The sequence below is a fragment of the Hyperolius riggenbachi genome, chromosome 2, assembly GCF_040937935.1.
Source record: "Hyperolius riggenbachi isolate aHypRig1 chromosome 2, aHypRig1.pri, whole genome shotgun sequence".
Lineage (NCBI taxonomy): Eukaryota > Metazoa > Chordata > Amphibia > Anura > Hyperoliidae > Hyperolius > Hyperolius riggenbachi.
Window position 1 is genome coordinate 142,887,268 of NC_090647.1, and position 23,568 is coordinate 142,910,835.

General features: G+C 42.6%; 1 protein-coding gene across 2 annotated transcripts in view; it reads left to right on the forward strand.

The window, feature by feature from the left end:
• The window catches only part of SARNP (SAP domain containing ribonucleoprotein), a 103,395-nt gene extending 83,429 nt beyond the window's left edge, over positions 1-19,966 (forward strand). For both annotated transcript variants that reach the window (XM_068265179.1, XM_068265178.1), the window contains exons 10-11: positions 14,523-14,606; positions 19,772-19,966. In XM_068265179.1, the coding sequence (XP_068121280.1) occupies positions 14,523-14,606; positions 19,772-19,813 (126 nt within the window). In that variant the 3' untranslated portion in view covers positions 19,814-19,966. The remainder of the gene's footprint in view (positions 1-14,522; positions 14,607-19,771) is intronic.
• The last annotated feature ends 3,602 nt before the right edge of the window (positions 19,967-23,568 follow it).

Here is a 23,568-nt window from a genome sequence, read left to right on the forward strand (position 1 = left end):
CAGATATCTTTCGGTCGACTAGTCATCCCTGCTGCTCTAATCGCAGGGGCTAATGTGGCTTTCAAATGGCTCTCAGCCCACGCTCCGTTGCCCCCTTTCTCCTGCAGGCAGAACCCTAATCCAAAATACTTTCCCCTCCCCTCCTGCTCCCTTACAACCAACAAGTTCAGTTAAGCTCATTCCTTATTACAAGCATGCAGTGCTTTTGTTGTTTAAATGAATGATTGCTTATTTTGATATGCTTTCGTGCCCATCAAACTCTGTGCATGTTTATTGTGCTTTATCCTAGTTCATATATTTTATGCTCCTTTCACATTAGTAGGAACTCTTATGTATACGGGTTTCTATACATCGTTTGGGGTTGGGGGAGGAACCATAGTAAATATAGTGTTTTTTTTCTGTCAAACTGACATCTCAACTAAGCTCTACCTTTAGTTCTTTAGTTTTCTAATTAATTTTTGTTGTTTGTTTTCGTACAAGTTGTAATGATTAGTAGTGAGTGAATCAATCAGTTCAATAATTAGTGTAGTTAAATCTGATTCGTTTACTTAAAGACAAATGGTACATAAAAAAACAAAATCTGAATAACCCAAGCAGTGTGAATTAGTTCAGTAAGTAACATTTCTTAGTGATTTTTAAATGGTTTGTTATCATTGTGGACCTGAACGCTTGCACAGGACAGAAGGGAAACAGAGAAATGGGTGTATGTATTTAGTGAGTTTAGCCTGTCTAATTCCCCCTCATCTATGACTAAAAACAACTGTAATTTGGTCTCTCAGCTGCCTTGGCAGAACAGCTAATTTGTAAACACAGGATGTTAACCCTATGCCTGCTCCCATGAAAGTACTCTGCGCATGTCTTCGGTTGTAAAGCTCAGGAAGCAACAACTTTATACTACTTCACTCTAGAAGAATATACTGATCTGAAGTGTAGATCAGAGAGAACTCACTTATGCCAATGCATGTTAGTTTTAGAACAGGTTCTCAGCTGGCACTGTGTATACTTCAAACACTACTGCTTCTCTTTTTGGAAAATGGTACATTTTATCTAAAACAGACCTTCACAGGTGTTTTTGAGTATTTAAAAACATACTTAACCTCCTGTATGAAAGTGTTGGTTTTCTGACCTGGAGTTTCACTGCACAGGGGAGCCTGTATGAGGTGTGGTGGACCAATCTAGATTCAGAATATGCCAGGAGGAATGCATTCATAGTACCAACTGTAAAGACTGTTTGTGGTGGAAAATTGCTCGGTGTGTTTTTTTCATGGTTTGGACTAGAACCCTTATGTAATTCCAATGAAAGTAATTCTTAATGCTATGCCATAATGCTGAACAGTCTGGAGAATTGAGGATCTCCACTTTGTGGCTGCCTTTTGCTGTTAGCGTTTTTGTAGCCATTCCATAGCGTTTTACAGCTCATATGAAAACACCTTTTTTTTTTTTTTTTTTTTTAAAGAAGTCAACAAGTCAACTGTAAAACGCTTTGAAAAAGCTGCAAGATAAAAGCTGTAGTTGGCCTTTTCCATTGACTGTCATTGAAACGCGAAAAGCCCACTTCGGCTGTAAACAGCTTTGAAAAAGCTCCGGGGAGCTTCATAACACAACGCCCAAAAAAGTTGCTTTAGGTATGAAAGTCTATGGACTTTATTTTACCTTGGAAAACGTAAACTATGGTCTTGGCTGTAAAACACCAAAACTAGCCTCTAGTGTGAAAGAGCCCTTAGCCGGGTGATGAGAAACGTGACTGCTCTGCAAAGAGCCCAGATCTCAAACCTATCAAATGCCTTTGGAATTATTTGGAATGCCAACTGAGAGCCAGTCCCCATCACCTGCCATTAGTTTGTGATTTCACTGGAGCTCTGCATGGGAGCAGCAGCAGACACTTTCCAAAATCTACCGGAAAGCTTCTTGTAAAGCGTGCAGGCTGTAATCCTCTGTTTTTTAATGAATTGTCAACACATTACGCAGTGCTGCACAGCGAATGTGTGAGATGTTCAGATTAGCAACATGAGCCAAACAATCACAAAAGTATGACGTAAGAGTATCTTAAAGTGAACATGAAGTGAAATTAAACTTATGAGATAATTCTTTGTGTAGTATAGATGATAAATAGAACATTAGTAACATGGAAATAAACTGACTCCAGACGTATTCAGCTCATTTTTATGTCTTGGCACCACATCTGAACAGAATGATATTTTCGCTGCTCTTGTGAGAGAACAGATTTGTCACTAAGGGCCATATTCTATTGCTGAACTCGCCATCGCTAAGCACTGGCGAGTTCTTCTAATTAAACTTTAGACCCCCCCAGGTGGAAAAGAACTCGCTTGGCCGATATAATCGCCCAGCGAGTTCTTACCATGGAATCCAATTACCCTTATCATGTCTCCAGGAAGCGATGCTTCATGGCAGACATGAGCGTTAGCTTAGACCTGCAAAAAGCAGGTCTAAACTAGCTAACGCTCCTCGTCGCCGCAGCATCTGGGGGTCTCCTTTCATAAGGAGACCCCCAGAGCTCCCCGTCGGGTCGCTGCACAGTTTAGAAGCCCCTGCGCAGCTCTGCAAAGGCTCCCCTGTCATACGTACCGCCGCCGATCACCCGACGCATCTCGCCGCAAAATCTATCACGTAATTACAGTGTATCTAACACTGTAATTACTGTCCGCATAGACGGAGCCCGGGCAAAGCATCTTTGAATCTGCAGCCGGGCTCTCCATTGGTCCGCTGTCTGAACCAATAAAATGGCTCAGACAGCTGATCAATGGGGAGCCCCGCTGCAGATTCAAAGATGCTTTGCCCGGCTCCTTCTATGCGGACAGTAATTACAGTGTTAGATACACTGTAATTACGTGCTGGATTTTGCGGCGAGAGGCGTCTGGTGATCGGCGGCGGTACGTATGACAGGGGAGCCTTTGCACAGCTGCGCGGGGGCTTCTAAACTGTGCGGCGACCCGACGGGGAGCTCTGGGGGTCTCCTTATTAAAGGAGACCCCCAGATGCTGCGGCGGAAGATGGCGGCGATGTTCAGCGGGCGAGTGCGCATATGTGGGGAGTGAGGCCGTGGTGCTGACGGACAGCACCACAGCGTAAACCTCACTCCCCATCGCTCGGTAAAAGGGAGCATCGCTCAGGCTTTCACCTGAGTAATGCTCCCTAACGATTGGCCATCGCACGAAGGATATGGGCAATAAGATTTGCCGGTAATCCTCGCGCGATGGCAAGGTGATAAGTAGCTCGCATCTGCAAGCTACTTATCACCTTGAATAGGATATGGCCCCAATTGTCTTATAGTTTTATACATCATGTACAGTATATAAATCTAATCACCGAGAAATAATAATACTTTTTGCCCCTGTAATAGTGACAAATCAAATGCTTCATCCATGGTTGTGACTTGCAGTACCGCCCGGCCCTCTGTTTCTCTAATTTGGATTTTGATTTCACGTGTGTCATTATTTTTCTGTGGTGGGGACAATGGGGAGGACTGAATGAATATAAACAAAGCAATCCAAACGAATCTAATCTGACCACAGTGAGATTTCCTTAATTCATCAAGTCTCGTGGTTGGTGGTAAAGAGGTAGTGACTTGGTATACACCTCAGCAGGGGAAGGAGCACAATGGGAATTTGAATCTCTGCCATGCTGTGTATTTGGGCCAAGATGTCGCCATTCCCTGTTGAGTAGGTCAGAAAGATGGTTCAGCTGTCTGTGAAGTCCTGCATTTAATTGCTGAAGATCAGTTCTGCAATACGCCAACACACTCCTAATGCCAGCATTCAGCGCTAACCCAGCAGAACACTTGTTTTTCCTGTGTGTTGTGTGTGCATCTGCAGGCAGGGAAGGAAGTACTGAGCTATGTCTGAAGTCATCACCGCAGATTTATGCTTGTATAATAGTTTAAGTAACATCATTTCAAAATGTTCTAAGACAAAGACTACAAATGTGTGTGTTTACCACCTTCCTTGCATCTTGCTTTATAAAATGAGGATGCAGAGAGGTCAGATGGTCTCTACTGCATTTTTACTACCTGGTGCTGCAGCACAATTGGCTGGATTTACCATAAGGCACTGTAGGCACATGCCTACAGGTGCCTGATGATGGAAAGGCGGCTCCTCCCCTCCCCTAGTGCCTCCCTCCTTCCTTCCCTATGTAGAGTCCTGAGAATGGTGTAAATGAGAGGTTACTTACCCTGCTCTCGGTGTTCCACTAACGAGATCTCCCTTCAGTTGGGTGCACCACTAGCTGCTTAGTACTGAGGTTCCCTCTGGCTACCTAATGCTAAGGGAAACCTGTAAATATTACCGGCAGGGGAAGGAAGGGAGAAGTGACAGCTGATACAGCCAGCACACATGCAGTCAGTTTGGCTGGGGTTTGTAGGTTCATGGAGGGTGAAGTCTAGGTTGCCAGGACACTTGTGCCTATAGGCTCCTGTGATGTAAATTCGGGCCTGTCAGGTCAGTACATAATTGTGAGGTGGAATGTGTTAAAGAGGAAAAAGTTTGTGTTTTTAAATGGCAGACTGGACAGTTGGCTTTTTAGGTTAGGATGAATGATTTTAGGGTTGGACCTGTCTTGAGTTGCAAAGGGTAGGGACAGACAGGCACTTCCACCTTCATGTTTCACAGTTGGTATGGTATTGCTCTTTCACATCAACAGTAGCAAGAGCCTGCTGTAGGTCCTGTGATGACATTTTAGGGTTTTTAAAGAAATCTTAGCATTGGGTGGTCTGTCCTTGGGGTGAACTTGCTTGGATGGCCAGACTTGGCTTTGTAGGCAGTTGTAGGTCTTTTACTTCCAGACTATTTTCCGGACAGTGGAATGATTTTAAATTTTGAGATCCCTTTTACTTCATTGTGAAGGCCTCAGACAGCTCTTTTGATCTCACCATGGTGTTTACTTTCACCTCAACAGTCAGGAGCGCACCAAACTAAAGCCTAGTACACACTTTCAATTATGACTGGCCAAACACTCATTTTACCACCTCCATGCAGTTTTAGGGCCAACAGATATTGAACTCTATGAGCAGATTGGGTAGGTAAACCCTCATACTACATGGAGATGGTAAAATTGGTCAGCGATTTGCCAACCATAATTGAAAGTGTGTACCAGGCTTTAAGGTACGTACACACATACAATTAGGATTGGCCAATTTTGCCACTTCCATGCTGTATGAGGGTCAACAGATTTTGAATATTATTAGTGAAATCGGCCAATCAAAACAGCATGTGCTTTTTAGGCCTAAATGTCTGAGATTTAAATAGGGCAAACCTCCTTCAATAATGCTGGGTAATGATGATCTAATCATGTGCACCTGATGTGATGCACCTGTATGTGAGTTGAACCTTTTTAAGTGGAAATAAATGTGGGGGTGTCCTGATTTCTTCACCACTACAAAATGTAATTTGTACAATTCCATTCTACAGAAGATTTTACATCTTCAATTTTAATTGTTTATGTAGATTACTCCAGTCTCTCACTATTGTTAAAACTGAGATTACATGTCCATGTATGTTACAAAAACACAGACTTTCATAGGCTGTTTTTTCACATGACTGTGAGTGCAGTTACGTCAAGACTTGATGAAATTTGGCGTCCCCATCACCTCACTTTCATATATTGCTGTAAAACTGGTTAGCCTGCCTTAAGCCCCGCACACACGCTAGATGAGACTCGAGCGAGGCAGAGGATCTATCGTGTGTACAGCGGCCCCCGGTGGCTTGGCTGCCGATCCTGCGGGCAGATAAACTCAGTCGCTTGCTGGCCGAGAGCATTGTTCTTACGCACCCAGTCTGTCACGTGACGCGCAGTGATAATTTAACCCTTTCGATTCTGTGTGTTAAGATTCTGACCGTTTATTCAGGCACACACTGTAGCTAGTTTACTATCCATACAAGCGCAGTTTAGCAATATAAAGTAGAATCCCTTTATAGCAGACTCCAAGGGACCAGGAAAAGTAGTTTACTATATCAGAAGTTTGCTATATCAGAATTGGTCAAAAGTATATTTAATATACAGGAGCATTTGCTGGGACCTGAGTCCTGAGTTTACTATATCCAGAGGTTTACTATATCAGAGAGTCTACTGTATACATATATATTCTAAGGATATGCTGCTACTGTCTTAAAACCGGATCAAATAATAATGTGTGCGGCACCTAATTTTTTAGTCTTTAAGCACACTTTGTATAAGTAGAAATAATGCTTCATAAGTGCATGATGCTTGTGCGTGAAAATTCTGAAAGCTTAGTAGAATTCTAGCTCTCCATTGGTGCCAGAAAACCGATTACTTTTTACTTAATATTTGTTCACTGTCACAGCATAGTTTGCCTTGTTCATTGTTTCAGAAGCAAATATAACATTATCCCGACAGGATTTGTAACTCCTGACCTTTTTCAATAACTTTAAAATATTTGACCTTGTCTATCTTCTATGCCATAGTATCTCATCGTTTGTTTTATGTTATTTAACATAAGAGCTTTAACACAGAGAGCACAGGTGTGAAAATACAGGCTTCTGTGCTGGAATAGCGGTTAAGTAAGATGGAAAAAAAGGGGGGAAATGCCATCTGACACTTGAGCATAGAAGGTCACTATCTCCAACAGCTGCATAGTGCTTGTGGGTGCACTTGAGCATGGCCTGGTGCACAAGCAGGCATAAGGGGGTGTAAAGGGGGAAGAGGTTTGATAAATGCCTAGCCTGATGGCTTTTGGATAGGAGTAATTTAGCTCAGATGGGCTCCAGCAGCCCATGAATCAAAAGCTGTCAACATAAGGCTAAAGATAGAGTGAGGAGCATTGTACGTGTGCCTCTTTGTGACCCCTGCTGAGCGAAAGGTCAAGTGGGCTAGATACTTTTGAAGAGTTGATTTAGTAGAGTAGTCAGTGGTACTTTCTATGGGGGGGGGGGAGAAAGAGGTTTTAGAGGTGGTCTCAGGCATATGGAATGAAATGTATAGGTTACAAACCAGGACAAACATATTCTTTTAACCATCAGCAGTGTTGTTATCAGATAGTTGTAGGTGTGTTTGTGTCGTTTTTCTGTGCCATGTGTATGGTTTTTCTTTCATAATTCACCTAGGCCTTTGTAAACTATTTATTTTCTGATTACACAAAGCTTTTCTTTATACCATTTTGAGGGCATTCGATAAAGGTTCATATTTTGGGCAAAACTCTTATGTTTCTGTCCACCTTATTTGCTATACTGTTCACAGCGATACAGTTTTCGCTAAAAAATGGATGTGGGACTGATGTAAACTCTGACTTTTTAGTTTGCTTGCCTGTGTGACCATGTCATCCATTTTTTTGTAGAGGGAAAGAAACCATGCGGTATTTACATAAACTGCAAGGACTATATAAAATTTAATTTACCTGATTTTCTGCTTAAGTCCTCTTTAGCATTAAATTCTAAGCGGATTCGCCGTATGCCTGCGGCCGAAGAAGTGATTTATAGCAAAGAAATAGATCTGCAAAGTTCCGCGGCTTTGCAGGTCGCAGATTTTGTGGCAGAGCTTTACGCAGTAGCTCTGCCTCCTATCCAGTCAATCTCCGCTTCTCCCCGCCCCTCTCAGTTAATCACTTGAGGATGGAGCAGTGCTTTTCAGTGCTCAAATCCTCCCCCCCCCCCCCCCCCCCCCTAAAGACCAGGCCATTTTTTAACAAATGGGCCACTGCAACTTTAAGGCCTCGCTGCAGGACCGTCCAACTCAGCACACAAGTGATTCCCCCACTTTTCTCCCCCCCCTCCCCCTTTTTTTTTCTCCCCACCAACAGAGCTCTGGTGGGGTCTGATGGCCCCCCAGATGTTTATTTTTATAAATATTTGTTATTCTTTTTTAAATGTTACTATTTATTTTATTTTTTTTACTCAACCCTCCCTCCCCCCGCCAGCCAATCAGCGTGATCGGCTGTCAGCCTATGACAGCAGATCACTTCCACAGCTACAGAGGGGACAGCTGTGTCACACGGCTGTCCCCAGTACAGCGCTGCCTTAGATCGCAGTTCTGTATAGGTTAATTAGACGGCGGTTGCTCTGTCTAACAGTCTCCTAGCGGCAATCCTAGCCGCTGGGAGACTGAAGACGGAGCTGTGCTCTGCCATCAGAGAGGGGATGCGCATGCAATCTCCTGCAAACTCCGCCCCAAGGACCTTACGCCAATCGGCGTTAGGCGGTCCCGAGGCTGCCGCCGCATCCACGCCAATTGGCGTGGAGCGGTCATAAAGTAGTTAAAGAAGACTGAGAGGCGGAGATTGACTGGTGAGGAGACAGAGCTACTGCGCACAGCTCTGCCTCTACTCGGAAGAAAGGAATCTGCGAGCCCAGGAACTTTGCTGGGCTATTTCTTTGCTATAAATCACTCGGCGAATCCGCTTCGAATTTAATACTGAACAGGACTTGAGCAGAAAATCAGGTAAAATAGAGACTTCAGTGTCTCTTTAAGATGATTTGATTATCATACCATTCCATTGCAGTTTGTAAGACTTCACCTTCTAAGGCCACGGCTCCACTTTTAAGCACAGAACTTGCACTGATCTCCAAGCTTATCTGGCGTGATTATAAATTGTCAAAGCTAGCATTGAAGACTCACTGCCTCATCTACTAACCTCTTTGTCTCTTACCCTAGTGTCTCTACCCTACTACCCTCTAGATTGTAAGCTCACAAGGACAGGAGCCAGTGGCGTAGCTGATGGTTTTATATTGGGCTCCTCTAAAGCAATTGATACAGAGCACCAACAACTGCCAAAAACAGAGGTTATCAATACTACTATAGCACCAATGAAGAGCTAATACAGTAGTTAACGGATGGCCCTTGATGGGCCCCTCTGGTCCAGGGTCCCCAGTGTAGTCGCTACCTCTGCATCACCTATTGCTACGCCACTGACAGGTCTCCCCTTGTGTTTTTTGTTTCTTATGTACCTTATCATAAGAACATGTAGCAGTATTGGTGATGTCTCAAATCACACATCAACTATGTATGTATTTTTATTGCTGGATTTTCTGATTGTACAGAGTTTTGAATGCCTCGTGTATCTATGCTCCCCGATATTGTTTTGTACTATTTACAGCGCTATGGAAGATGGTGCTACATAAATAAAAAATGATAATCTTGTACAGAGCCACAGAATATGTTGGCGCTTTATAAATCATCTCTGAATGTGGTGCAGATCCCATTCATTCATAGTGAATTGGATTGCACTGCATTTGCGCAAAATTGCATTCAACCTTGCATTACCACACTGAATGCTATGCATGGATTGATACATCAGACAGTGCTGTCTATGCATTTCTGATGTCCTTGTGTGTTTCACAGACTACGTTCCTGAAAATGCAGCCAACAATGCACAAGTGGACACAAGGCCTTAAAGAGACACTGAAGCGAAAAAAAAATATGATGTAGTGAATTGGTTGTGTACTATGAATAATTACTAGAAGATTAGCAGCAAAGAAAATATTCTCATATTTTTATTTTCAGGTATATAGTGTGTTTTCTAACATTGCATCATTCTATAATATGTGCAGATTACACAACATTCAGCATTCAAAATGAGTCTTTCAGAGCAGTCTGTGCACTAATGACCTCTCCTCTAGCAGAGGAAAAGAAAACAGTTGAGATAATAAAAGTCAGATAACAGCCCTCTTCACGACTAAAGGTCCGTACATACGCCGGACTGGAGGCAGCGACGGGTCCGTCGTTGCCTCCCGCTGGGTGGGCGTGCCAACGACAGTCCGGCGTGTGTACGCACTGTCGGCGGACTGATACGGCTGTTTCTGAGCGATCCGCAGGGCGGATCGCTCAGAAACAGCCGACGCCCACCCAGCGGGAGGCAACGACGGACCCGTCGCTGCCTCCAGTCCGGCGTGTGTACGGACCTTTAACTTGGTCGGAGAGTTGATGGCTTGTTTGCATAGAGATAACAACTGGAGTTTCTTAACTCTTCCTGTACTGGAAACAGACTGATGTATCTGATCTTAAAGAGACTCCGTAACAAAAATTGCATTCTGTTTTTTATCATCCTACAAGTTCAAAAAGCTATTCTAATGTGTTCTGGCTTACTGCAGCACTTTCTGCTATCACCATCTCTGTAATAAATCAACTTATCTCTCTCTTGTCAGACTTGTCAGCCTGTGTCTGGAAGGCTGCCAAGTTCTTCAGTGTTGTAGTTCTGCTATTAACTCCCCCTTCCAGGCCCCTGTATGCACACTTGCCTGTGTGTTATTTAGGATTAGAGCAGCTTCTCTCTTCTCTCTTATCTTTTACAAGCTGGATAAATCGTCCTCTGAGCTGGGCTTTCACATACTGAAGAATTACAGACAAGGGCAAAGCTGTTTGCAGGAAGAAACAAGCAGCCTGAATCTTCAGTGCATGAGAACAGGGGGAAAGAAACACACAAATAATCTCTTGAGATTCAAAAGGAATGCTGTATACAGCCTGATTGTGTATGGATGTATTTTCTATGTGTGGACATACTGTGCATCAACCTACTTCCTGTTTTGGTGGCCCTTTTGTTTGTTTATAAACAAACTTTTTAAAACTGTTTTTAACCACTTTTAATGCGGCGAGGAGCGGCGAAATTGTGTCAGAGGGTAATAGGAGATGTCCCCTAACGCACTGGTATGTTTACTTTTGTGCGATTTTAACAATACAGATTCTCTTTAATGTTTTATTTTTTAGCTGTACTACACATACAAATCATAATATCATAATTTTTTTTTCGCTTCAGTGTCTCTTTAACTGTAGTGCACAACTTTGTCACTTATCTGGAAGAGACATGCTCATTATGAAAGTTAGATCACCTGAATTTGGGTACTTGTTTCCCATGAATAAAGTAAACCTATGACTTGTCAGTATATAAAGGGCCCTCTTCATCTTCATGGCCGCACTCCCGCCCGTGCACGGGTGTGGCCGCACTGTGCAGGTGCAAGGACAGCCTGCACGAAAGCACAGATCGGCTAGTGCACAGAGGAATAAGCTGCGTACAAACCTATTCAATATGCCTTTACAGAATAGGTTCAGAGGGTCCCAGTGCTGGAACGGCGAGCCGGGGGTTACAAGCGAAGCCTCCGGACTGCTGATTTCTGCAGGGGGGGGGAGTGAAGAAACCACTAGACCACCAGGGAAAACCTTTAAGGAAGAGTAGAGAACATTGACCACCAAGGTAAACAGTAATAGGCACCTCATAAGGTCGCTATAAGAGGTGCAGAAGCCACTATAAGGGGGACAATTTAATGGTGTAACTAAAAGATAGACACATGGAACTGGGACATGTAATACGGCCACCATAATCGTGAGAATGCAATAGCACCAAAACATGGGGCTGGAACGGTAAAAAGCAGGGCTGTGGAGTCGGAGCAATTTTGGGAACGAAGAGTTGGAGTCGGTGGTTTTAATAAACTGAGGAGTTTGAGTCAGATGATTTTTGAACCAAATCCATAGCCTTTGTAAAAATTAGACTAAGGAGCCAAGGAGTAGGAGTCAAAGCAATTTTGGGTACCTGGAGTCTAAGGCCACATACACACATCAGACCATAGTCTTTTGAAAATGAAAGATCACAGACCAATCTTACCACCCTTCATGTAGTATGAGAGCCATATTCTACACAGTCTTTTCTATGGAGCTGAACTCCACATCAGAAAAAAATCTTTGCAAGATGCTGCACACACAGATGCTGTACAGACACAAAAGATCAGTATCTGCAAAAGATCTGTTCCTGCCAAAAATCCATTCCTGCAAATTGCAATGATAGTCTAAAGCTGGCCACTAACTGTCCAATTTCTAGCGAAAAATCGTTAGAGCGATCAGAAATTCTGATCGGATTGGTTGTAAATAATCTCCATTGCTGGACACAATCGATTATGAACGAGTGAAAAAATGTCGCCCGAATGAATTTTAGTCGAACGAAAATTTGGATTTTCTTGGTGGTCATGATAGATAGGAAGCAATGATTGGTTAGTTGATGGTGTAGTGAACGATTTTTCGTCCGATCAGAATTTCTGATCGCTCGAACGATTTTTTGCTAGAAATTGGACCGTTAGTGGCCAGCTTAAGAGATCTGCAGATATTCATACACACATGATTTAACTGACATTCATCTGCAGATCAGATCCACCAGGATGGATTGTCAGATCTGCGGATGACTGCTTGATCTGCAGATGAATGTCAGTTAAATCATGTGTGTATGATAATCTGCAGATCTCATAGACTATCATTGCAATTTGCAGGAATGGATTTTTGACAGGAACAGATCTTTTGCAGATACTGATCTTTTGTGTCTGTACAGCATCTGTGTGTGCAGCATCTTGCAAAGATTTTTTTCTGATGTGGAGTTCAGCTCCATAGAATAGACTGTGTAGGTATGGCTCTCATACTACATGAAGGGTGGTAAGATTGGTCTGTGATCTTTCATTTTCCAAAGACTATAGTCTGATGTGTGTATGAGCCTTAAGTCGGTGGTTTCATAAACTGAGGCGGATGATTTTTTTACCGACTCCACAGCCATGGTACAAATGCTGTTTAACCATTAATTGTTATTATTAGTACAGTGCAAGACAAAAAGGTGCGAAATGCAGCACAACTAAATGTTTATTTTAATATATCAAAACCATACATTGTTCCAGCAACAACATTTAAGTTTAATGATAAATGGGATACATAGCCAAATACAATGTATGGTTTTAATCTTTAATACCATTTTTTTTATTTTCAAATTATAATGGGTGGAATCTGATAAATTGTTTATTGTTTTAGTTTGTTTTTTCTTCTTCAATTTTAGTTCTGTTTTGTTTAAAAAAAAAAAATAACAAAATCTAATTTGGGGCAAAAAGAAAGCTGCATAAATTATTTAATTATCATCAGTAGTAATGAAGTTGATGCTAAATCAATATGAATGTGGCTAAGGCCTCAAAAACTGCTCTGATCTGTAAGATAAAAACACCTCTGGTAATGAGTGCTTAAAGTGGATCCGAGATGAACTTTTACTCATTGCATAATTGTGTTCCTTTCCTATTGTTTATAGGGCATTCCTCAAGCCAAATACTTTTTTCTTTTTGTTTTAATACTCTAATTCCCTATAAACTAAACAAGCCTCGTCCACAGCTTTTCAGAGAGCCTTGGCATTTTCAGACAGTAGCAAGGGCTCGTGGGAGCTCAGCCTGGGCAGGAGGAAGGGGAGGTATTACTAGCCAGAGATTTCAGAGGCAGAGTGGAGGAGGGAGATTAGGTTTTTTTCACAGGCTGAGTGCTGAAGATGCAGATAAGCTTGTCTGTGTGTAATGTTTGCAAACAACATGGCTTCTGTCATTGTATCACAGGAAGAAATAATCATATTCTATTGAAGCTGTTTGCAGCTAAATTTGCTGTGTAAACTATCTAAACTTTAGATAAGATATATAGACAAGTTACTTGTTATAGTTAGTTTTTCATCTTAGATCCGCTTTAAAGGGGAATGCCCAGGCTCAATTTAAAAAAAATAAAAAAATCTACTTACCTGGGGCGTCCTTCCTTTTGTGAGGTCACTGGCACACAGACACCGACAGGAGGCACCCCGTCCACACCACCTGGGACACCGCCCCCGCCTGCTGGCCACAGAGGAGGAGTCGGTTGCCTGCCGGAGGTCTTTTATGGGTTCAACCCATGATAAGCTGATTTTATATTGCTTTCTAGTAAGTGGATTTTTATCTTGCGTGGTTTTGCAAATTAACCTCCCTGGCGTTATGATTATTTCCAGACTTAAAGCCAAAGCCATAACATTTTTTCACAAGCTTTTAGACCCTAGAAACAAGAAGAAAAACATACCTTAGAGAGGTCTGCAGCAGCTCCTGCATGAAACTCACTCAGGCATGGGATTACCACCCTGCTCTGTGGCTTTCAATCCCGAGACTCTGGATTACTGCTAAGGAGGTTTTAATGAAAGTTAATACACTACGGAGCGCTCCTCCGCTTTTCTCTTTTTTTATGGCTTCCTTCAGCCCCTGGCAACCAACATGTCCCTTGCCGCAGCTCCGCTCTCAGCCGCTGGCTCCCGGTCCCCTCCGCTGCAGAGACCAACCTCTTGAGGTTGTCCTCTACTGTGCCAGCACGAGCGGGGACCCCGGGCCAGCGTCTGAGAGCGGAGCTGCTGCGAGGGACATGTTGGCTGCCAGGGGCTGGATGAAGCCCCGGGTAAGTAGATTTTTTTTTTCTTTTGAGCCTGGACATTCCCTTGAAAGCTTATGCGGAATGATATGCCACCCACTCCACATCTTACAGTGACATTCAACCTTTGGGAGAAACTAAATGCTCAACTTTGGAAATGGTAATCTATAGTGTGGTAGTTTAATGCTACTGTAAGCCCACAGTAACCAGTCTCTATAGGTTCCCATGGATTGTGGGCTTTCGTATAGTGACAGAAGTACTAGAACAACTAATGACAAAGGATTTCCCTTGGAAGCTGAAATGTTTCAGGATATTTACTGTATATTATTTAGATGCTGAAGCAAACTGCAGTTACAATGCATTGAAAATTCACATTTACATTTATATTCATGCAGGGTGAAGATGACGAAAAGCTGAAGAAGCGAAAGGAGAGGTTTGGTGTAGCTACAAGCTCAGCTGCCTTGACGGATGATGTTGAGGTAGGTTTATAGCTAAGAGCAAGTCATTCCAAAACAACTATGTAGTGTTTGTGGTGATAAATTGATTTATGTGTAAATGTACAATCTACAAAGTGCACAAACAGTAAAGAGCATATCAGATGCCTCCTGAGAGCTTAGGGGTTCTCTGTTATGTGACCACAGTGAAGTTCAGAGGTCTTGAGGGGAGTATAAAGCTGCAGGGGAGACACGAGGACGGTTTCTGGAGTGGCCGAGGTAACTGTAGTCACAGGTATGCTTCCAATGTATGCTCTGCATAGGGGACAAGGCACATGAGAAGAATGGTAATCATCACTCGCAGATATGCCAACCCCTCCACTTTTGATCAATTTTTTTGTGTTCAAAAGTATGGATCTTTGCAGTGATTTATGGTATGCATATTTTGAGTCATCTGCCATGCCTGGAAAATCCCGTCTAGTTGTAGACTGAAATGTGGAGGTATTTTTTGCTTTATGTTCTGTGAGTTTTTAAATTAAAGGTGAATTACAGTTTTATAAGCCAACGGGCCACCAAAATCAATAATGTAGTGCAGCGGTTCTCAAAGTGGGTGCCACGGCGCCCTTGTGCGCCGCGGACACTTCCCAGGGGCGCCGCGCTCTGCCCTGCTGTGTATTTATACAGGTAGGATTTTTAGACTGCACATATTTTTTTTTTTTTTTTATAGCAAACACGGATATTTTTTTTTTTTTTTATAGCAAACACGGATACCGATTGCTGTGCTCTGTCCCTTGCACACAGCGATGTGGAGCTCTGATTGGTCCACTGCTCCCTCCTGTGGGTGGATACAGTACAGTGTATTGTATCCGCCCACAGGAGAGAGGCAGTGTCTGTCGCTCCTGCTTATGTTTTATTGGACTTTGCTTTGCCTCTCCTCAGCTCTGCAGCTTTCTGTTGCTCTCTATTTGTGCCCTTTGAACTGCCTGCCTAACACAAGTGCTGGATCAGCCGTTACCTGGATTATCCATTCCCCTTTATACCCATGGTTGTTGTGTTTTGCTGGGCTGCTGGAGGCGGCCCAATATCCAGTTGTTACCGTTACTGAGTGGACATTTAATTCAAGAACTCTCATTGGAAGCACTCAGTCTGAGTCAAGTGAAACTAGCTCATGCATGGGTTTCTACAATTGAGTGTCTACTATTAGGGGGTCAGGATTGTATGGGTGTGCGTGTGTGGCTTGAGTGAGCGGTGTGCTGACAGCCATTAGGATGTTTCTATTTTAATGTGTGATTTTTTTATTATGTACCTCAATTTTGATAATTAATAAAATATTTTTGATATTTCCTTAAAACATGTGTTCTTATTGCTTGGAGCATATGCCCCGCATTAGTACCTCCTAAATTGTTTTGGCTGCTGTGTATTTGTACAGGTAGGATTTTTAGACTGCACATATTTTTTTTATTTTTTTTTATAGCAAACACGGATACCGATTGCTGTGCTCTGCCCCTTGCACACAGCGATGTGGAGCTCTGATTGGTCCACTGCTCCCTCCTGTGGGTGGATACAGTAGAGTGTATTGTATCTGCCCACAGGAGAGAGCAGCGGACCAATCAGAGCCCCACATTGCTGTGAGTCGGGGGTAGAGCACAGCAATCGGTGGCCGTGTTTGACAAAAAAAAACATGTGCCGTCAAAAAATCCTACGAGTAGAGCCAGCCCGTGCCACTTATGAACTCTGCCTACCTGCCCCAGCCAGTGCAAAGTAAGCATCCTCACCTGCCCTGGGACAGGAAGGAGGAGGTCGGGGGAGCACGGGTAGCGTGGTTAAAGAGAACCAGAGACGAAGCACCCTCATGTATTTTATTACACTTATCTGTGGGAACATGACAGTAAGCACCTACCCTGCTTTTAGTTTCATTCTTATCTGCTTAGTCTATTAGCAGCTGTGATAAGAATCCCCGACTGGCTCAGTCTAGGTTTGACGTGGAATCATTATAACTGAGTTACTCTTCTGTGGAGTCTTTTCAAGCCCAAGCCTCCCCACCTCCTGGCTCAGATTTCCTGCTTTGCATACTGAGAGCTGTGATGACATGGGAGGGGCTGCTCCTGCTGAGAGAGAAGCTCTGAACAGACAAGTGTGGCTGCAATATGATCCCTGTATGCTCTGTGTTCACTAGATAATGATGATGACTACAGTTTCATTCCTATGAGAGACACTTCCTACAGGCAGCCGTGCATCATACCAAAATGAATGCACACAGATGAAAGGTTGCAGCAGCCTTTCTCATATAGCCTAGACAGCACATCCAGAACAACTCATAACCCGGAAGGGAAGGGATATGAGCCGGTGGCCATATTTGATTTTCCTGGAGCAATAATGGATAAAAAACACTAAAAAAAAGGCACACCAGAGCGGCGAAATTATCAGGTAGAGCATTTATTCTTTACAAGCTATCGACTGATATGTTTATTTTGTGTGAAACGTTCATCTCTGGTTCCCTGTAAGGGAACCAGAGATGTCCATTTTACATCGGTGTAAGAAACCAATGTAAAATGGACAGTAGATGCCCTTACCGTGTCTATTTTGCATCTACTTAAGTGGGAACCGAGCCTAAAAATACAGAGTATGGTTTCTAAACTGCAAATATGACAAACTGATGCAATGTTGTAATAAAATTATATATCTGAAAATAAAATCATGAGACTCTTTTCCTTGTTACTAGTGTTCAATTGACTATGTGTTCTACACATACAATTCATTATAGTTTTTTTTTCGCTTTAGCGTCACTTTAAATTAGCAAATGAATCCTGAAGTCCTCTTGTAAATGTATAATACATTGCATGAATACACGTTGAGGTCCTATAGGCATGCCTTGTAGGAGACCTTAAGACCTTGTTGCCTTTCATGGGCAGTAAACACAGTGGGAAGTAGATGATCTGCTTGTAATGTAACTCATGCAGCGGCTTGTAAAATTGGAATGTAGGGTCAACAATGCACTCATGCTGGATTCTGGTTACCTTGCTCAAAAAAGTGAGGGTTTCTATCAGAAGTGTGAACTCTGCCACAGAGACCATGAGCCCTCCTAACAGCCTCAGGTGGGGAAGGCTAGCCAATTAGCCCTTATCGTGGGTCAAAGGGCACCTAACTGTGAGCTGCTAAGGATGGGGGACGTGAGCACAGGAAGCAGTGTCCATAAAGCGCTGCATACCAGCTGTGTAGTACCTCGCTAAGCTACTTTACTACTGCATTCACATGACTCTACACAAGCTGATGGAGCACACAGAGAAGTTCTCATTCTAAACTCTAATGCTGACCATACTGGAGTTTTATTGTATATTGACTTTCTGCAGTCCTTTTTCACGAATTGACAGATTAGTAGTGCATTTTTGATGTGCCATTCATGAGTTTTGTCCTTTATCTGTTACTTTTTGGAGTATCTGCTCCAGTTACACACTGTGTCTGGTGCACTACATTTTAAAGGACAACTGACCTGTGAGGGGTATGCATGCTGCCATATTTATTGCTTTTTAAACAGTACCAGTTGCCTGGCGTCCTGCTGATCTTTTATGCATCAGTAGTGTCTTTATCACACACCTGAAACTTACATGCAGAAAATGCAGTTACTTGATAACCTGAAACGAATCAAAAGAAAGCATTTATACTTTACCCGGGGCTTCCTTCAGTCCATGGGCTCCCTCTCTGTCTCCCTGGGCCTCTCCGATCCACCTCTGGCCATACCAGTATATTGGCTCAGTCACACTCTGTCACGCATGCCAGCTTGGCTGCTCTCCATTATGCAGGAACGTTCTGGGCCTGCGCAGTGGTACACACGTGCGTGACAGAGCATGACTAAACCAACATACCGGCACAGCCAGCGGTGGATCAGAGCGGACTAGAGAGATGGCGAGGGAACCCGGGGCTGTAGGAAGCCCCATGTAAGTTTTATGCTGTCTTTTTATATGTTTCAGGAACACTTCAGGTAAAACATCTGATCTGTGTGCTTGTTCAGCATCTTTGACTATAGGCAGTGTTCTCTCTGGGCTCTTTTGGTGAGCACCTATCTGTCATCAGCTGGTCTTCTCATCCTCCTCCTATGCTGTAAGCAGAGTTGTGCCAGTCCTACATTCCCCCCATTGGGCTACTTTTTCATGCCACCTGTCTGAAAAACATTTCTGGAGAGAACACGGACTATAAGTATTAGAAGTAGAGGATAAGCAGGACAGCCAGGCACTTGTTTAAAAGGAAATACATAGGCCAGCCTCCATATCCCTCTCAGGTAAGTTGTCCTTTAACGCAATGCACAGATGTTGCAGTGTACCATAGATGCCCTTTATTTTGATGAATGGCAAATGTGTCTGCTAAGGTGCGTGCAGCAGTGCCCAGCATCGAACATAGGTGAACAGTCCCGCAGCACAGCATGAGCACACCACTGTGTGCTGTGGGCAGGAGTGGCATGAGCGCAAGGCGCCATGCTTTGTACTACAGTGAGCCTTATCGCAGCAGAAAGAGGGATATAACTGGTACATCATTATAATGCCCAATTGTTTTCTACATCTTGAAGTTTATGCCATGCTTTTACAGAGATCTCCAAGCATCCCCAGTGGAGCGCAAGTAATTTACCAAGATCTACTTAATCTAAGTATTATTATTAATTTATATAGTGCCAACAGCAAGAAGTTTTGAATCAGGATGATACCATTTATTGGCTAACATAAAAGAATAAGAGTAAGCAAGCTTTTGGCAGTATAGTCTTCGTCGGGCTTCAATCCTGTTTGCTCACAAGATGTTGGAACAGACAGCTATATACATGCAACATCAAACATGTTGCATGTACAGTGCTGCCCATAATTATTCATACCCCTGGCAAATTTTGATTTGTCCAATCACTTTAAGGGGCATTATCCCCCGCACTTTGATTGGCCCAATAGGCTGCCTGTCAAGTTTCCTGTCATGGGACAGGCAGCCTATTGAGCCAATCAAATTGCAGAGATAATGTCCTTTAAAGTGATTGGACCCACAGGGATTCAGGACAGGACGAGTGGAGCTCACATCATTGCCAATTAGCAGGCATAAGTTTGTAACATTCGCTATGCTACTCTGATAAGGCATGGTAACTCTGAAAAGGCATGCTATTTGTTATAGTGAATCAGCCCCATTAGTTTTTAAGACCTAAATGATTTACCTGTTGCTTCTGTATTTTTATTTTCCAGGCAAAGAAAAGGAAACGATCAGAGCGTTTTGGTTTAGTCTGATGGGAATCACCGATACACTCAACTTTGTTTGTTTGTTGCATCCTTATACAGTGTTGTAAAATGTTTTTTTCTCATTTGTCTGAATTTCTTTTGTAAAGCTTTCTAAAACTAAGAAAAAAATGAAATTTAATAAACAAAGCTGCATATTCCTAAGACTTTGTGTTTTTTGGATCATTTATTTTGCCCTATACATAAAGAGGAAATGGAACTCACAAAGTACACATTTCAGTTGGCTCCCTTTCAGCCTTTATGTCATTTCTGTGTTACTCTGCTGTAAGTGACTATGCCCTCTGTTATGGCCTGTGCAGACTGTAGGACTACTAGGCTTATTTCAGCAACACTGTATCAGTATGTGATATGCAGGGACGTCAGACAGCATATAGGCAGCACTATATGATGGGGGCACACTTATTTGCAGTGGTGTATTTTGACAGTGTTCTCCTTCATACAGTTCTGTGCATGAGGCAGTGCTGTCCCATTTAGGGTAGTCAGTGATCAGTGTTGCTCTGGTAAAAATTACATTTCAAACAGCAGCCAATTTGAAAATGCAAGTAGCCCCCTTTCCCATAAAGATAAATAATATATTGTAATAATCAAAACAGCACTAAATGCATTTAAATCACCACTATGCAACAGAGAGGGGACACTGGAGGCACATGGAGACAGTGGAGTCACAGAGAGGGACACAAGGCACAAGTGGCGACTTACAAAGAATTAAACTTATAGCAGACCTGAACTCAGAACTTCCTCTATGTTCTAAAACATATGCAACAGCATAATGACCTTTGACCACTCTCAGCCCATCCTTAGTTACGCCCCTTTCACTACCCCCTTATTGTTTCCAGTACTGCACATTGCGGAGGAGACCTGCATTGTGTGTGCACCTCAGGATAGTTGTAAATACTTGTGCAGCATAGTTCCTTATTGTCTGACCATACACAGTAGAGCGGAGCCGATCGTTTACACAATCTTGTGCAGTGGGTACATGTGCATAATGAGGCGGATGGTGCTTTTCAATGCACATCGATAATAACAGTCTTATCGGATATCTTGAACTCTCATTCACACCCATCATGTTCTGTCTCGTGTTCCCGTTGCGTGTTTCCTGCGTCGTCAGGTGAGTATTCTGCTTAAAGGACCACTGTCATGAAAATCTTAAAATTTTAAAATATACGTAAACATACAGATAAGTGCATTACTCCCAGAGTAAAACATTATATATAATACATTACTTTTCACCTATGTTGCTGTCACTTACAGTAACTAGTAGAATTCTGACTGGACCGACAGGTTTTTGGACTAGTCCATCTTCTCATGGGGGATTGTCATGGATTTCTTAATTTTCAAAAGCACTTAGTGAATGGCAGTTGCTCCGTCTAACTGCCAAAAAAGTGTACGGTGAGCAGGGAGGCTGGCCAGCATTTTTGTATAAATCTTTTTTAGGGAATGTCTTTATAGAGAATAATGATCATGCTGAAAATCCCCTATGGAGAGATGGACTAACCCAAAACCTGTTGTTAATGTCAGATTTCTAAAACTTACTGTGACAGCAACATAGGAGAAAAGTAATTTATGGCTAGTTTTACTCTGGAAGAAATGTACTTCTTCACAGTACAGAAGATTTTCTGTACTGTGAAAATCTTCCCTAAATAAGCATACCAGCCTTATTGTTGTCTTCTCCTAGCCCCCTCTGTGACATTTTCGCTGCTCCTGCTGCTTTCCTGGTGATAAAATCACTCTTTTATTCATTGTTTTTGTAAACAATAAAGATGGCTGCCAAACAGGAAATACATCATTAGAGCAGGTGCCTGTTTGCAGAGGCTCCTCTGAAATGTGATTTGATTGCTGAAATGTTACTCCCACGTGTTTCCTTGGCTGCTTGTCTGAGCCTTGCAGAGATGCTGGCTGTGAGCAGAGACAAGCCTGTGACTCATACACACACAGGAGAGCCTGCAGGGGGCATGCATAACTTCTCCCTATCACAGCAGAGAGAGTGCATTCCTCTTTGTCTCGACAAGGCTTGACCGGAAAAGATGATTAGATCTATTACAGAGACAGTGCAACTAGAAAAGGCTACAGTAATCCAGACCACATTAGAACAGGTATAGGAACTTATAGATTAGAAGAAATAAGGCTGAAAATTTTGTTACAGAGTCTCTTTCATAAAATGGGAAAAGTCTCTTTAACAAAGAGAAACTTGTAAATAACTCATGAAAGAATAAGAAAGTGTGATATTCCCAATAAGTTTGATGTGTCACATGACCCTCTTCCTATTGAAAAAAACTAAAGTTGGATTCAAAATGGCCAACTTCAAAATGGCCGCCATGGTCACCACTCATCTTGAAAAGTTTCCCCCCTCACATATACTGATGTGCCACAAACAGGAAGTTAATATCACCAACCATTCCCATTTCATTAAGGTGTATCCATATAAATGGCCCACCCTGTATACTAAATTTTAAGGTTTTCACGACAGTGGTCCTTTAAGGATTTAAGAATGTTATCACAGTCAGTCTGCCACATTACTATATTTTTATTGATAAATTGGCAACGTATTACACAGCTTGGTAATTGGAGAAAGGGTAAAAAGCCTGACACAAGAGGAGTACCTGACATGAGAGGAGATGAATACCACGCTGTTTTCTTTGACTTCCCAGTACTGCTCTAAGGCTATGAATGATATTGTTTCATTGGTGTTAGAGCAGAATAGTGAAGCTGCAGGTACATTTCTAGTTCCATATGAAGGACTGCTGGTTATTGCTCGCTGCTGCTGCTGCTTCTATCATTATGTGTTGGAATGCAGGAGGATGTTAACAATGCTTTCCTATTCCAATGTTGGAAGTAGGCTGACTAATTACAAATGGACTTTTTATACATCTGGCAATTCATTACTTTACAACACTGACCTCATTCAGGCTTTATCCAGCATTCTTCCCCTCCATCCCCACATACCCTCAGGCTCACTGCCGAATGCTTTATTGCCTCAACTCCCATTTGTCACAATTACAGGTTTCTTTTATTTGAATGTCCCTGAGCTTTTTTTTTTCTTTTTCTTTCCACAAATAATGTAGCCAAAAAGGGCAGAGACATCATCTGCAACCATGTAGCAATTATAAATATTTTGTGAATGGCATTGTGGCATAGCACTCTATAGAAATGTAATTCTGAAATGTTGCAACACCTGTTATATTTAGTTATCCAATAGAGCAGCATGCTTCATAAAGCAATCTTGTTTTCTTTGTAGATTTCTGCAAGAATTCCAGCTACGTTTTCAAGTCTGTTTTTACCACTGGTGAACTGTAAGTCCCAGTCTGTCCTGACTGGTGTAGAAGTTATCTTTTGCAGAATTGTATCAGTTGACAATTGTCTTCATTACCATTAGGGGGAGAGCGGTCAGGGTTTCCGTCGCGTTTATCGGTAGTGTTCTCGCATGCCGCACACCCAATCGACTACATTGGGACAAGATTTCCCAGCATGTCTTATCGTTACATTAGACCGATACCGGCTTAAAATTGGGGAGATCGTCAATTGGGCATGCTTGTTGCAGTACCGATTTTTATCTTATCCTTACGTGACAGAGGTGAGCTTAGATCTTGCACTGCTTCCTTACAGTGAAAAGGTTGGATGGTTGAATTGTTTTTTCCTTTTGTTCATTTCTGTTTGTGGAAATGGGAATGGTTCACTAATGTAGCTCTGCATTCATTCTGCCTGGGGAGGCAGATAATTGAAGTCTTCTTTCAAAATCCACCTAACAA